The 15,538-nt window shown below is 38.7% G+C and overlaps 1 protein-coding gene across 1 annotated transcript in view; it reads right to left on the reverse strand.

Annotated features, from left to right (window-relative positions):
• Nucleotides 1-4,852: 4,852 nt before the first annotated feature.
• Nucleotides 4,853-15,538, reverse strand: part of FDX1 (ferredoxin 1) — a 29,742-nt gene continuing 19,056 nt past the window's right edge. Inside the window, exons 3-4 of the mRNA XM_045797737.2 lie at nucleotides 9,381-9,510; nucleotides 4,853-5,546 (exon numbers count right to left, since the gene is read on the reverse strand). Of these exons, the coding sequence (XP_045653693.1) occupies nucleotides 5,432-5,546; nucleotides 9,381-9,510 (245 nt within the window). The 3' untranslated portion in view covers nucleotides 4,853-5,431. The remainder of the gene's footprint in view (nucleotides 5,547-9,380; nucleotides 9,511-15,538) is intronic.

Here is a 15,538-nt window from a genome sequence, read left to right on the forward strand (position 1 = left end):
TCTTCTCCTTGGAGATTCATTTAAAAAAATTCAACTAATATTGACTGACCACCTACTATGTGCCAGATACTGACGGCATTTGGAATATAACATGAAAAAAAGAGATTGGATTTTAATAAAAAACCACAGGAACTGTCACTTTTGATTTTATAGTTCAAATCTGATCTTAAATAGACCACATCAGTTGAAATTACTGTATACATGGGAATCCTCTTGGCAATTTCACCTGGTTGTACAGGACACAGCTCAAAACTGAGCAGCCAGCACGTGCGATTTCCCTGTAGCAGAATTATGTTAAACAGAACCCTTACGGGATTATTAAAACATTTCTCCAAAGTGTTTTCTCTCGTGCGCAAGAAATGGTTTATCTATCATGCAAAATATAGTCAATGATCATACTTGAAAAAAATCAGAATGGGCTACCAAGAAATATATTGTAAAAAAATTTTTTTAACTTGATTAATAAAATATATTTAAATTCCTATGTATATCTCAATTTAGCAGGAGACGGGTAAGCTGATCGTGGTAGAGTGCTCTTCTCCCTTTCAGAACAGGTTTCCATGTGGCAGTGTGTTTTGGAGTATTACAAGGAGCTGTGTGCTTTGAAAGAACTGATGTTGTTTTAAAAAGTAAACAATTTATATTTCCATTTTCAGCGACAGGTACTTTCCTTCTTTTAGACTTTTATTAAATTGTGCCTTATTTTTTCTCTCAATAAAAAGGCAATGAGTTACTTCCAGCCCACATTCACAGTTGTATTGTTATCTGCTTCCTTTTGTAGTTATTACAGGCTAGAAATTTTCAATTCATCACTACTTCTTGAGGATTTAATACAGGTGGTTATCAATGGACTATTTCTCTGACATAAAAGATTACAATAAAGCACTAACATTTTTAGTGCATTCATCAGATGGCCAGTTAGGCTTAAGATTAATGCCTGTATACATCTGCTTTTTTAAATAACTCTTCTAAATGGGAAAGTCAAAGAATCGAGCCCCGGTCTGCAATTCCTACATAATAAGAATTTCACCTCTGCTTTATTGCCTAAGATGGAGATTTTGTCAAGAAGTGATAATCAACAATCACAGTTTCACAGGGCTTTATACTAACACTTTACACTCCACACAGTGCTTTACAGTTAAAAATGTTTACACACATCTTTTAATTTAACGGATATTATTACATGGATGAGAGAGTAGTTTGGCCTAGGTACTGGGTATAATTATCTCTAGTACCAGGTATGTAGCCAGAGGCGTGACTGCCTCAAGATGGAATATTCGTGAGGAGGCACAGATAGACCTCAAGAGGTCTTTGTATAATTTTCTATGGATTATAAAGCAATGTCATACAAATACACAGTGAGCACACGTCAAAGATTTATTAAACTCCTTAATGAGGGGACCAGCAGAATGACAAAGCTGATTCACAGAAGGACACAAAAAACTAATACACGCACATACATGTGGAGGAAGTGTGCTGGGGGGGTCTACACAGGCAGCCATAGGACAGGATGATGCCCGACAAGGCAAGACACCGCAACTCTGTTACCTTTTCTACCAAAATGAAAATCTTTGCAATTTAACAATCTCCTCTAAATTACTTAATCAAACTTTAGATGGGGCACCAGGGTGGCTCAGTCGGTTAAGCATCCAACTCTTATTTCGGCTCTGGTCATGATCTCAGAGTCCTGGGATTGCTTCCCGCTGAGCTGGGACCCTGCTTGTCTCCCTCTCCCTTTGCCCCTCCCCCAGCTTGCACGCACATGCTCTCTCTCTTTCTCTCTCAAATTAAATAAATAAATAAATTAATTAATTAATTAATTAAATCTTTTTTAAAAAATCTAACTTTAGAGGGACTGGGTCCTAATCACTAATAAGTACTAAGTCAAAGTTACTTCCCTGGAGCCTGGGTCAGCAAACTTTTTCTATATAAGGCCAAATAGCAAATATTTTAGGTGTTATAAGCCATTTGGTCTCTGTCATAACTACTCAACTCTGCTATTGTCAAATGAAAGCAGCCATAGGCAACAAGGAATAGATGAGCATGGCTGCATTCCAATAAGGCTTACCGACATAAAACAGGTGGTGGGCTTGACTTGACCTACAGAACATAGTTTGCTAATACCCCTGTCTTAGAACATCAGGTGATCCTTGGGTGCCCAGTTAGACAATCCTCTAAGTACACTTTAAAGTGACCTGCAGTAATCTTTTTGCTTTATTTCCAAGTTTTAGATAATTTTTTAAACAGTACCCAGGTCTTCAAACAATAAACCCCATGCTTTTCCCTCACTGCAAAGGAGAACTTACCTTGCTATCTCTCTGAGGCATACTTAGTCTTTGGAGTTCAGTTAAGAAACAAAGTAAGACTCTATTAAAGATAGGGCATTAAAATAAAACTGTTTAGGAGAGTGTGTTTCTCAATTTTTCTCAGTCTTTGGTTTGCTTGGTTTGGGAAAACAGTCTGTGAACTAACTACCTATCCCTTTTTCACTGCCTTAAGGAATCCTCATTAGGACCAATGGGAAGCCCAACGCTGATGAGAAACCACTGAGGCCTTCCGAAATACATGATGGCAGACACTCCCAAGATGGAGGAGCGCCCATTTGGAGATTGGTCATCACGGCGTCTCATGACGCAAGGGGACGGAGACCATGTGCCACCTATAGGATCTCAGCACTTGTATTTCAAGAACTACCTACCTGTAAGATCTAAGACCAGCAGAAGGACCTGACTTTGGCTTATTCAAAAATACTTCATTCAAGGTATGTTTAAAAAAGATGACAAGTTGAACCATCATTTTTAATACAGTGGAAATTATCTGATGTCTCAGGAAAACCTATGTGTCTTGATTTCTTTTAAGGTGGGAGTTGAGAGGCAGGCTCAGTATTCAGGCCTATATTGAGCTCATGCAGTCTCATCCATGACAGGAGACTGCCACAGCGCAAGACGCTGGAAGCATATTCCTTATAAGACCAAGTTTTGTTTAACTCAAGTATTTGTTAGATGCCTACTGTGGGATAAATGCTGCGATAGGCATTGCAGTTACAAAGCTGAACACAACCCAGTCCTTATTTTAAAAAGCTTAGTCTATCAGGGGACTCCTGTAGTAAGTGCTGCACGTCAGACGGCTGCATAATGCCATGTGTAGGAAATGCTCTGAAGGGCAGTCTGAGGCAGAGGCCTTGGGCAGATGGGGGATAAAGACCACTGGGTGAATCAAGCTGAGGGGTCATGGTTTCAGCAACGGCCAATAGACAAAGGGAACTAGAAAGATGCGAAGGCTCTGCTTAATTTTGTAACATCAAACCAACTCTAAAAATTAGAAGACAAATAATACACCCAGGTGGTAAGATGGGCAGATGAGAGTCAAAAGGAAGGAGGAATGAAGGCACTGATTGATGATTTATTACTGACAGTTTCTGCCAAGTAACACCTCTCACGACAGACATCTTTCCCATCCACTTCACTCCTCAGTGGCCTCTGGTAGATTTAAATGATATTTTAACCCCCTGTTTCTGTTCTGAAATAACCACTCTGTGTCTGCAAGTGATCATGTCTTCCTCCTGCCAGCTGGTTTTCTAATTTTTAAATTTCTAGAAACTTATAAACAAAAGAAAATCTGATAAAAACAACTTGATATCATGTGATGTGTTGACACATGAAAAGAATCCTGTTGTTGCTTAACCAACATCATATTTCTATTCTTAAATATTTCTCTAATAGGAAACAAAGTTTGTGTATAATGTTTGAATACTTTTGAATAGTTTACACTTAGAATAAAGTTTCATATATTATTCTTAGAAATGTACATACAACACATTACTATTTTTTAATTTATAGAGTGATAAGTTATCCTATAAATAAGAAATCCATCTAACAAATTCTGATCCAAAATGTGGTTTACCACAAAATTTCAGGGAGTTTAAGAGCAGGAAAAGCCATTAAAAGAGTGGTAAAAAAGAAGAAAAAGATGGAAAAACATATAATGAATCTAAGTTCCCCTTTTGAAAACAATTTTTAAGCAAAATGTGATTGTTCTAATAAATGCTAAATGACTGTAACAGAAATCACATGATCACCATGATATTTAAATAGTTATAAAGAAAATAAGAAATCTGTCCTTTAAGACAAAAATTAGACAAATATTTTCACAGTGAAAGTTAGGCAAAAGCCTTTCAAAAATCTTTGAATCGTTCACTTGAAAAACTAATTCAGCAGTTCTGAATTACTTATGTAATTACAGGTTGGTTTTATTTGTGAAAACCAAATACAATATTAAGTGTTAGCATGTAACCAACAATTATATATACTATTATGCCAAAGGAAGCTGCCTTTCTTGATGGCAAAATGCAGAGAAATGTTAACTAAAATTATACAGCATTGAAAGGGAACCCACCATTATTCTCTCTGATTTTAACCAACTGTCAGGAAGAAAACTGTTGGGAGTTATAGAATAAAACCAATGAACCATCATAATAAAGAAGACACAAGAATCTTTCAAAATGCAATGTAAGAGTGAAATCCAGTCCTTCTTGAAACGTTTAGAACACTGTTAGTTAGAAGGCCGGTCTTCTCAGGCAGTAATGTGCCAGTAAGCTAATCTCAAAGTAGGGGTTCCTGTGGTGGCTTTAAACCACGTCTGCAACTTCTCTGACACCCTCTCTTCAGATGACGGGCCAGACTCGGTGCCTCACTGCTAATGAAAAGAACAGGCAGAAGTGACGCTATGCGACTTCCAGAACTAAGTCACTGAAAGGATGCAGCTTCCGCCTGGCGCATGAGCTCCCTCGCAGGCGCTGGCTCTCAGACACCAGCCACCAAGCAGTGAGGAAGTCCAGACACATTTCACTGGATCAAAATTCTGAAATATTTATTTAGAAGGCAATAACAATCTGTGAAATGAAGCGGTTTACTGAGCGATTAGTTTTGTCCATTTAATTATTGCTATAAATAAGATATTCATAATTTCCCTAGTGTCAGTCTGAACACGTAACTTGTAGTAAGACGATATGGGTTCTGGTACATATTTTCTCATTTGTTCTATGGCTCTACACAAGCCATTTTAGATTTCTGCCTTCACCCACATCTAACAGGGAAAATAATACCTTTTTTTTTAACCTAACTTACAGGTAATTAGGCATAAGATTTATGTGAAAATATCTTGCTAAAGTTGCTAAACAAACATAAGGCAAAATATGTAAGGTTCTATAATATTAAATATTTCTAACATTGATTTGTTTTTTATAAGTTAACCAAAATAAAGACTGCATACTTTCAGAACTACAAAATGCAGTAGTATGTAGGGTTAATTAAAGTGGTAAAGCTAATCATAATAATAAACCCCTCCACCCGTGTTCTCATGTAATTACATTAAGAAATAATAATTATAAAAATAGGTAAAATTTTGTGAAAATATTCCAATTTATTCTAGCTTAGGAGTTCTTGCCCACATCCATGGATTGTCTGGCATCGGCCACCACATCAGGTACTCGAACTGTCATATTGTCCATAGACTTTGTCAAATAGATTTGGCAGCCCAACCGAGATCTGCATAAAAAAGGGAGAAGTATGGTTTAGGATTAAGTATGTATTATTCACAAGGCAATGCAGTTGACAGGACATTTTCTTACGCAAAGCAGTGCAGGATTTACTTACCTTTTAAATTTCCATTACGTTGAAACGCATACACCCAGCCCATTCAAAACTAGAGGCTACACGGAAATGTAAACGTGAAACGGAACACAAAGCGCGGTGTGCCGAAGCATTTTTGTCTTCAGTCTCCAGCATCTCCTACAACTACTGTGTTTCGGTGAAAGGGCTGATGAGCAATGAAACAATCAGAAGGCACGACAGTGAAGAAGAGAACAGAGTCTGAGCAACACCAAGAGAATGATTCATCAATCCCCTGGTCTTTGAAACCATATGGATGATAAAGGAAAGCTACCCTCTTTAAAACCTTTAAGAAATTTGGAAATATAGACTTAAGTCATCAATTATCAGATGCCTCTTTTTTGCCACATTTTTAACATCTCTGAAATGGAGATGCATCTCAAAATCAATGGCACCTTACAATCACAGCTGCACTGGGAGGCGGCAGTCCCATCAGAGCTGCGAACTCGGGGACCATGTTTGATGGGTGTCTTGTCAACTGAGTTACGGCAAGCGTGTTCATACTACATGTATGAATTTAATTACCACTCAAATAAGTCCAAAAAGACTATGAAAGTTAGGAAACATACATAGCAGGACATATATTTGGTATTAGTAAAGCAAATATTTGTCATTGGAAGAATAACTATAATTCCATTTTCTTTTTTTTCTTCAGAATTACTACCAATTTTATTTTATTTATATTTTACTTTACTAACAGTGATGTACAAACCTATGTCTAGATAAGTATAAATAGTTCTGTTAATATGCACAAAGTATCAAGTGATAACTCTGTACCAGTATTTTAATCAGCAGTGCTTTTTCCTTTGAGGTGCATAAAAACAAATGTATTAGTGTTACAAATTGTCTACAATTTGACGGCATATGGCATGCAGGTCTTGGTTTCATTAATGTATCCATCAAGCATTCACTGAGCACTAAACGTCAGTGGGTACACGAAGAATGGCGGCTCACTTCCATCACCGAACACGCTTACGTGCCGGGTGCCAGGGACGCAGTGAAGCTGCATCGGGTTAGAGCCGACCAGCCAGTGGTCCGGAATCCAGCAGTGCACATGGCACATTTCCTAACCCTGCCAGACATTAGCTTCCTAACCTAATCCTAAAGATGAAGAATAAGCAGGGTCCTCACAGGACTGTTGTGGGAATTCATTACCAATACCAGTATGAAGGAATGAACTTTCAATCAAACAGACGAGATGAGACACATTCACAGATAATTAACATGTGAGATTGTGACCAATGCCACAGAGAGAGAAAGCCAGAAGGTCTGAGAAGAAAGAAGAAAGCACTTACTTCTGGCCAGGGGAGATGGTGTTTAGAATGTGCTTTAAAGGATGGGGAGGATGTAATATTTAATAAAAGATAAAGGAGAAAGGCATTTGAGGCAAAGGTAACAGGGATTCAAGGGCTATTTGAGGCAATATGGGTTTTCAGCTTGGCTTGGCTACTATGCAGGGAGGGTGATGGACTAGAATGGCCGCCAGGCCACAGACAGCTTTGAACACCCATAAAAGAGGTTTAGGCTTTAATTGGTGAGCAATGAGGGACCACTTGGAAGTTTTTGAGCAAGGGAGTAAGTATAGCCAGGGGAAATACTGACTTCTGATAGAAAAAATCGCCTTGTACCAGTAATTCCTACTTGTTGATTACAAATAGTCTTGACAGTATTCAATTATGCCTTTAGCTCTGTCTGCAGGACAGAAAACGTGGCGAGCCAATTTAGAACAATTCATCTAGACTGTGGCGAGTCCCAGAGAGACTGCTGGTTATTCCTGGTGTTCACATAAAGACAAGATAATTGCAGTCTCCAAGGCATTTTTAATTTAGAGACAGAGATGGAAACGGCTGTCAGTGAAAAGGGACAGCTTACAGTAAATGCAGTGAGAGAACAGGAAGTGTGTTATGGGAACCCAGGGACCGTGGCTCCAGGAAGGCAAGGCAGTGGCGCCCTTCAGCTGTTTTCTCCCCTCCTTCCTCTACCCCCTTGCTCTAGGTCCACCCAGTAGAGAAAGTGTCTATACCTCCAGACCAGGAGACAGACCGCAAGGCGGCCTTGATTTCACCCTGAGTTCCACAAAATTCTGACATGTGCAAACCCTGACGGTATGTTCTCCAGCCCTCTTTGCCATATATACTCGAAGGTGGAAATACCCTGGGGGGGGTGTTTACTTTACTCCTAAGGGTTGGTTTTCAATTCAGAGAACTACAAGGTCAATGACTTTAGGGCCCAACATAACTGATTCAAATCAAGGCTCTGTCATTCTCTAGCTGTGCAGCCTTAAGCAAATCTCCTAATTAAGCCTTGTTTTCCTACCTATGAAATGGTGACGATACTACCAAACCCTGAAGGTTAGAAATAATCATTGGCAAATACCTAGGCACAACAGTAAGTGTCCGGCACGTAAATTGATACTTTTATCATTACAATGCAGAAAACTATTTGATGAATGCTTTCTCCACCAGACACTGTTCTAAGAGGGTCACGCAACAAGCCTATGAGGCAGGCACTATTACCATCCTCATCTCACAACTACAGAAACCGAGGCCTCTATTTCTTTGTTTTGGAACTATGTGGTACCCCAGAAATCGTTTACACGTGGTTATTGGCTTTGAGCAAAATTATTTTGATTCCAGATATGCCCCAGTGTCTTATAACTGCTACCTGGGAGAAGCATTGTTCTCTTTCCCCACAACAATCATTGGGTGCATTCAGCTACAGTCCACTTTGTTCCGAAGCCTAAAGAGACCCTGTTCTCCCAGCTTCTCCTGCTGGGGTATCAGCCTCACTGCCACCAACGGGGAAATGAACCACAAAAGGGAATAAAATGATTCTTCACCACTAAATAAATACTAATGACCTAAACATTTTTGTGAGGATTATATAAGATGGTTGATGTTAAGGAGTGAACAAAATTATGGTTATATAATATATATAGTATATTAAGCTATTATTATTACTATTATTTTTAATTTCTTAAACAATTACTTTTCTTGAGGGTCACCAAATTACAGGTAAACACCAAAGCCAACCTTAAGTACTCACGATCTTGTCCCCTTGAAACAGTAACTCAACTAGCTGCCTCCTCCAACTCCAACCAAAAGACGAGGTAATTTTTAAAAATAAAGTATCACTCAATTTCACTTGTTACTATAAATCTGACTACTTTTAAGAGGGACTCTACCTATTATTATCAAGAATAAGCTCTGATTAAATTACTATTAAGGTACACTTAAAAAGAGAACTATTCATTTTAATATAGTTACTATTATATATTAAGTTTCTTTAAAAATTCTATTCTTTCAAGTAGCGAAAACTTCCCATGATAATTTCATCCAATTATCAAATCTATCCTTCAAGAACACCTAAAAAGCATTAAATTGAATCCCAACTCATTAAATTGTGATAAATATCAATCCCTGGAATAAAAATAGACTAAAGAAGATTTATTTGGATCAAGAACTTATACTTCCTATACCTTCAATGGATTTTTTTTTTTTTTAGCAGAAAGGAAAGTTTCATAAGGGCAAAAATTTTAGAAGAGTGACAACAAAAAGAAATGTCCCATATTTGATATTCAGAATTTGTAACTCTTATCCATCTGTGCCAGGAGATCACTATTCCATGCACGGGTCTGGTCTCAGGTACAAACTACTAAAGACTTTATCTTCCCGGATTATTAGTATAGCTGAAGTGGTCCTAAAATCTTACCTATCTGTTAGTCCGTATGCCAGATCGAGCATGTCATTCTCCTCATCAGTGACTGCTTCTAACTTCTCAAATATGTGCTCTTCAAAGATGAGGTGACAGGTGGAGCAAGCCAAGGTCCCCTCACACGCACCTATGAAAGCAACACACATTGAACACACTCCCCCCACATTAAACACAAGTCAAATCCAGTTTGAATTGATCATTTCTAGATTTTAGAATCAGCATTAGCATACAGAAATGCTAGGACTTTATTTCTGAATAATAATGAGATTTAGGGACAACCTCCCATGCTTCCCTGCCCCCCCCCACCCCGAACACACACACACAATTTGAAATCACTTTCACCTATGGTTTCAAAAAGGTTCTGGGCTAGGTGCTGTGAAGGGAAACACAAAAATACACAATCCTAATATCAAAGAGCTTACAAGTTAATAAACTCAGACATGCACACATGTAACAATGTATGCATTTTTAGGGACTCCTGGGTGGCTCAGTGGGTGAAGCGTCTGCCTTCAGCTCAGGTCGTGATCCCAGGGTCCCGGGATCAAGCCCCGCATCAGGCTTCTTGCTCAGTGGGGAGTCTGCTTCTCCCTCTGCCTGCAGCTCCCCCTGCTTGTGCTCTCTCCCGCTATCTCTCTAATAAATAAAATCTTTTTAAAAAGTACTTATTTAAAAAAAACAATGTATGCAGTTTTAAACTAACATAGTAATAATCTATATAGTAGCTACATAAGTTATTTACCTTTGTTCTGGAGAGCTCAACACAATTTATGAAACCTTGGGGTATATGAGAAGAATTAGAAAGCAACCAAACCTATGTCTAAATCAAATTAAATACTCCTCTCTCTCGATCTCACCTCGTAATCAAGATAGAATCAAATAAGTCATTTTAAGAATTATATTGGTTTTATATTGGTTTTAAAATAATGAGATAAGACTATTTCTCCTGTCCTGTTTATTAATTTGACACTTATTTTCTGAGTGCCTATTATATGCCAGGCACTGTGAAAAGGGAACTGAAAAGTCATCGAGTCCAACCAAACCATGACTGGATCTGCTCTGCAATGTCTCTGTCCCACGGGTTACCTAGTTTCTGCCTGAAAACCTCCTGACAAAGCTACATGGCGTAAGTCAGCCAGTTCCGCACTGGGCTTCTGCCAAGCGAAGTCTGTCACGCTGTAACTTCAGCTGCTGATCCAAGTCTATCCGATACAGTCCAGCCCTTCTTTCCTCCCCCCAGCTGTGTTGAGGCATAACTGACAGAATTCTAAGATATTTAAGGTGTGCATTGTGGTGATTTGCTATATGTACACAACGTGAAAGGATCCCCCCCACCTAATTCATTAATACACCCATCCCTCATATATTTATCTTTTGTGTGTGGTGTTTTTTGTTTCTTTCTTTCTTTCTTTTTTTTTTTTTTTTTTTTGGTAAGAACATTTCAGTTCTACTCTCTTAGCAAATGTCAGTTATCAGTTATAGTCACCATGTTACGCATTAAATCCTCAGATCTTATTCATTTATAGCTGCAAGTTTGGATCCTTTTACCAACCTCTCCCTATTTCTCCAGCCCCCTGGCAACCACTTTTCTATTCCGTTTCTGTGAGACTTTTCTTAACGGTTTACTTAGTGAATCTTTCTTCTGAACAATAGCTTTTCATATCTTTGAGGCTGTTCTTCCCTCTGCAGGCTGAGCACAGCTAGCTGCTTCAAGTTTGTCTTACACAGTAACAGCTCTAAATCCCATCCCCCAGTCTTGCTGAGCTTGTCTTTCAAAAATGGGAGTCCAAAGGAGGATCTGACAAAACAGAATCATGCAGAATCATGTCCTAGTTAAATCCCACCTGAAAAAGTTATTCTGGCTTGTTTTGTAAATAATTTTTTTTTTTTAAGATTTTACTTATTTGTCAGAGAGCGCAAAGCAGGGGGAATGGCAGGCAGAGGGAGACGCAGGCTCCCCACTGAGTGGGAGCCCAACTCGGGGCTCAATCCCAGGACCCTGAGATCATGACCTGAGCCAACAGCAGACGTTTCACCAACTGAGCCATCCAGGCGTCCCTTTTAAATAATTTTTAAAGCCTTTACACAACTGTAAAGATTATAGAGTCCTAGGAGTAACTTCAGTTTGATTTAGATTCTCTTTTGGTCAATTAAACAATACAAAAAAATACATAACTATTATCGGTAACCTGCTTAATTTTCCTCTGAATGAATTAATCATTTTAACAAGAGTTGTTCTCTCATAATTTAAACATTTGTCATTCACATCTTATTACCTAAAAAAAAAAAACCAAGGAAGAAATATGAGACCTCCTTAAATGCTCATTTTTACTAAATCTAATCTGAAGCAGTAACAGGATTGAGTAGACAGAGACCACAGGAGTTACAGTGGCTGTTGGAGCCATCGTCAGGCTTCAGTCCCAGCTCCGCTTCTCACTAATAGCGTCACCTTGACCTGCTTTACCCTCCACACCTCCGTTCCCTCAGTAGCGACTGCACCAGCCTCACGTGGTCCTTGCAAGAATTACATGTGAGTGTTAACTTAATATATTATGTACTTGCAACCATGACATATAGGTAGTAAGCCTGATACAAGTGTATTATTATTGTTATTGTTATTATTATTAATCAGTTAATATTGTTATGTATTAATACTATTATTTGGAAGTTATAAGGAATCTTAAATAATTCAACTTTCTTTTTAAATACAACAGGAATTAAACCCAAGAAGTTAAATGAATAGACTAAAGGTCATATTGCTAGTTAGGGATGAGTCACGGCTCCAGCTAAGTTTCCCAATGTTGACGATAACTGGTTCCTGCCACTCCATAATCTAAGCCACCTTACTTATATATTAAATATATATAATCTAATAAACATATACAGAGGGGCGCCTGGGCGGCTTAGTTGGTTGGGCATCCGACTCTTGGTTTCAGCTCAGGTCAGGATCTTGGGGTTGTGGGATTGAGCCCCTCATTGGGCTCCATGCTCTGCATGGAGTCTGCTTGAGTCTCTCTTTCCCTCTGCCCCTCCTCGCCACATGCTCTCTCTCTCTCTCAACTGAATAAAAAATATAAATACACACACACACACACACATATATATATACACAAATATATACATACACCAATTGGTTATTTGAACAAGTAGATGACTTTTCTATTTTTGTGTAAATCTGAAACATTTCACACAAAAAGGTAAATGGATATATTTTACTTAAAAAGGAGGGGGGCTTCATACATATACCTCAAGTTCAAAAATTCCTGCACTAAAAGGAAAATTGCTGTAGCGTGACCCTGAAGACCCACCACACTGTCTCCTGTGTCCTGGGAAGTTCTCTCAAGGGCCTCCTTTTCTTCTCATCTGTATAATGACTGAGGCAGATGATCTCTGAGGACTTGTGGCTCCAATATGTTATGACCCCACAGAAAAGAACTACAATTCTTAATGGGCTTATTCAGTGGTATTCAATGAACATATACTTACCTTGATTCCTATTTTCATCTCACCAATACCCAGTCAAGACAAACTCAAAACTAAAATGGCAAATCCCTCTAGAATACTGTAGGACAAAAATCAGGAAATCCAGCCCCTTTTGTCTTTAAAATGTAAGTCAAACAATCCTTACAAGATATTTCAAGCAACTTTCTTAATTTAAAAAGCTTATACTTCCCTTCAGGTTATGTTATTGAAAAAAACTGAATGCTGACAACGGCAGGCCGTGTGGGACAGAAGATGCAAGAAAACAGAACTCACAGTTCCAGGCAGGATGAGGTGTGTGGGGGCTGCAGAAGCAGTGGACAGAGGACAGAAAGTCTCCCATGTTCTCCTAGGGAGCTTGAACTTGTTCCCTGAGCCCGTTATTCTTCTCCACCTTGTCTCCGGACATACTGGGTGGGTGACTCACATGCTTAGGTAACCAACCATCCTTCATGGTGGGTTGCCACAGAGATGCGAGTGGCTGGGGGTTATGGACACCTGTCCCTCCAGCTGTCCTCTCCCAGATCCAGCCCCCGGAGAGGTGGTGGTTGTGAACCTCTGCTATAGCTTATGGGAAGCTGCTCAAGGACTTGGAGCAGGAAAGTGATGTGGCATGTCTTATTCTGGTGGCTGTGAAAGGATGGATTTGAGATGAATAAGACAGAAGCAAAAACCATGAGATTTCGTCAGCGGGAGGGTGAAAAGATGGAAGGAAGTAGAGAGAGCCAAGAAGAGACCCCCTCCTAGAAAGGGAGTTCAAATAAGAGTGTTCCAAATGGTAGAAAGCGAGCCAGAAAGGCGCAATGTGAGAAAAGCTCAGGGAAGAGGAGACTGCATACAATATGGTCTCAATCATCTTGGAATGGAGAGAAAAGTTCATATGCCCAATAAATCCCTCTGGAAAAATTTAGGACATTCCTTTTTGCACCACCTGGTCAGATGAAATGAAGAGTTACCAACCATGTTCCAGCTCTTCAAATGCTTTCAACTCTCTTCCCTAGGAAACTTGAATTCTTTTAACCTTCTCTTAAAGGTTTTATTTTCATTCTCTAGTATAATTTTCATTGCCCTCTCAGGAAACTTGCCAACTGTATCCACATCTTGCTTAAGTTGCCAAACTCAGAGCTGAAGAGGATTCTAATAAGGATTTGACAAACATTGAGTATATACAGAAGATTAAACTTTTGGTTCCTATGAGCTAAGTTCCTATTATACATTCTAGTCCCGTATTTATTCTTTAAATCAATGCACTACGTTCATGATCACCCCTTATTTTATGGCCCCTTCCAAACTCTGTCTGCCATAAGCTGTCAACAGGTGTGCTTTTCCTATTCTTTGGACTAAGAAGAAATCAAATATAACAGAGACTCTTAGACTCAAAATGAAATCAACTCAGCCTGTATAAGATGGCTTACATTGTACCAGACAAACGCTAACAGTCATATTGTGCTCTAAGTGTTGCTTTTGAAATAAAATTCTGCAGCAAAGATTCACAAGACCTCATGAATCACACTTATTAGAAGAAACAAACCCACAAAACCCCCAAGATAATAAGACAATCTGAGAAGTATTTTTTTTTTGAGATTTAACCTATATGTTCTATTTAAAAAAACAGGAAGACTTCTAGAAAATAGTGAAGACATGTCTCTGAAAAAAGTACATAGGAGGAAAAAATACATCTTTTTTAAAAGAGTCTAAAACTGTGAGAAGAACAAGAGGCTATTTCAGAAAAAAGTTACTCCTCCTTTTTGTTCTTTTTTCATCTCATAAAAAATTATTTCATGATGGCTGTTTCTTCCTATTTCTTCCAATTTATTAGGTTCCTGGTCTTGTAGTTAAAGGTAGTCCCCCAATTAGTAAGCACCTGACTTTTGCCCTTTGGGATATAGTTGTATGAATTTTAACACATGTATAAGTTTGTGTAACCACAACTACAATCACAATACAGAACGGTTTCGTCACCCCAAAAAATTCCCTTGGGCTATTCCTTTGGGGTCACACCCTCCCCCATCCCTATCCCCTGGTAACCATGATCAGGTCTCCACCCTATACTTTAGTCTTTTCAGAATGTTGTATAAACATACAGTAATGTAACCTTTTGAGACTGGCTTCTTTCACTCAGTATAATGCCTATGAGATTCATCCAAGTGGTCTCGTGCACAATTCATTCCTGTTTACTGCTGACAAGTATCCCACTGCATGGACGTAGCGCAGTTTGTTTCTAGCATGGATGTCGTGGTATCACATTGTGGTTTTCGCTTGTGTTTTCTCCAAAAATTGAGGATGGGGCAATTTCTATCATTTTTTCCAAAGTCATTTGGGAGAATGGCCTAATTTGTCTCTTGTACTTCTAGGAGAAAGTGCTAAATGGCCCAGAGTCGTACATATGTACAAGTTCAAGTCCAGCTGCCTTTGAATATATTTTTATGTGTTTATTTGTCAACTGTATATTCTCTTTGCTGAAGTATCGGTTCATATCTGTTACCTACTTTTTAATTGGGTTGTTTGCTTTTTTTTTAGTGTTGCATTTTGTAAGTTCCTTACATGTTAGGGATACTAGTCCTTTATTGGACATGTGATCTGCAAGTATTTTCTCCCACTCTGTAGCTTGTCTTTTCATTCTCTTGACCGTGTCATTGGCAGAGTGCAAGTTTTTAATTTTAATGAATTCCAATTTG

This window comes from Ursus americanus, chromosome 16 (assembly GCF_024610735.1).
Source record: "Ursus americanus isolate L20-20 chromosome 16, mUrsAme1.1.p, whole genome shotgun sequence".
Lineage (NCBI taxonomy): Eukaryota > Metazoa > Chordata > Mammalia > Carnivora > Ursidae > Ursus > Ursus americanus.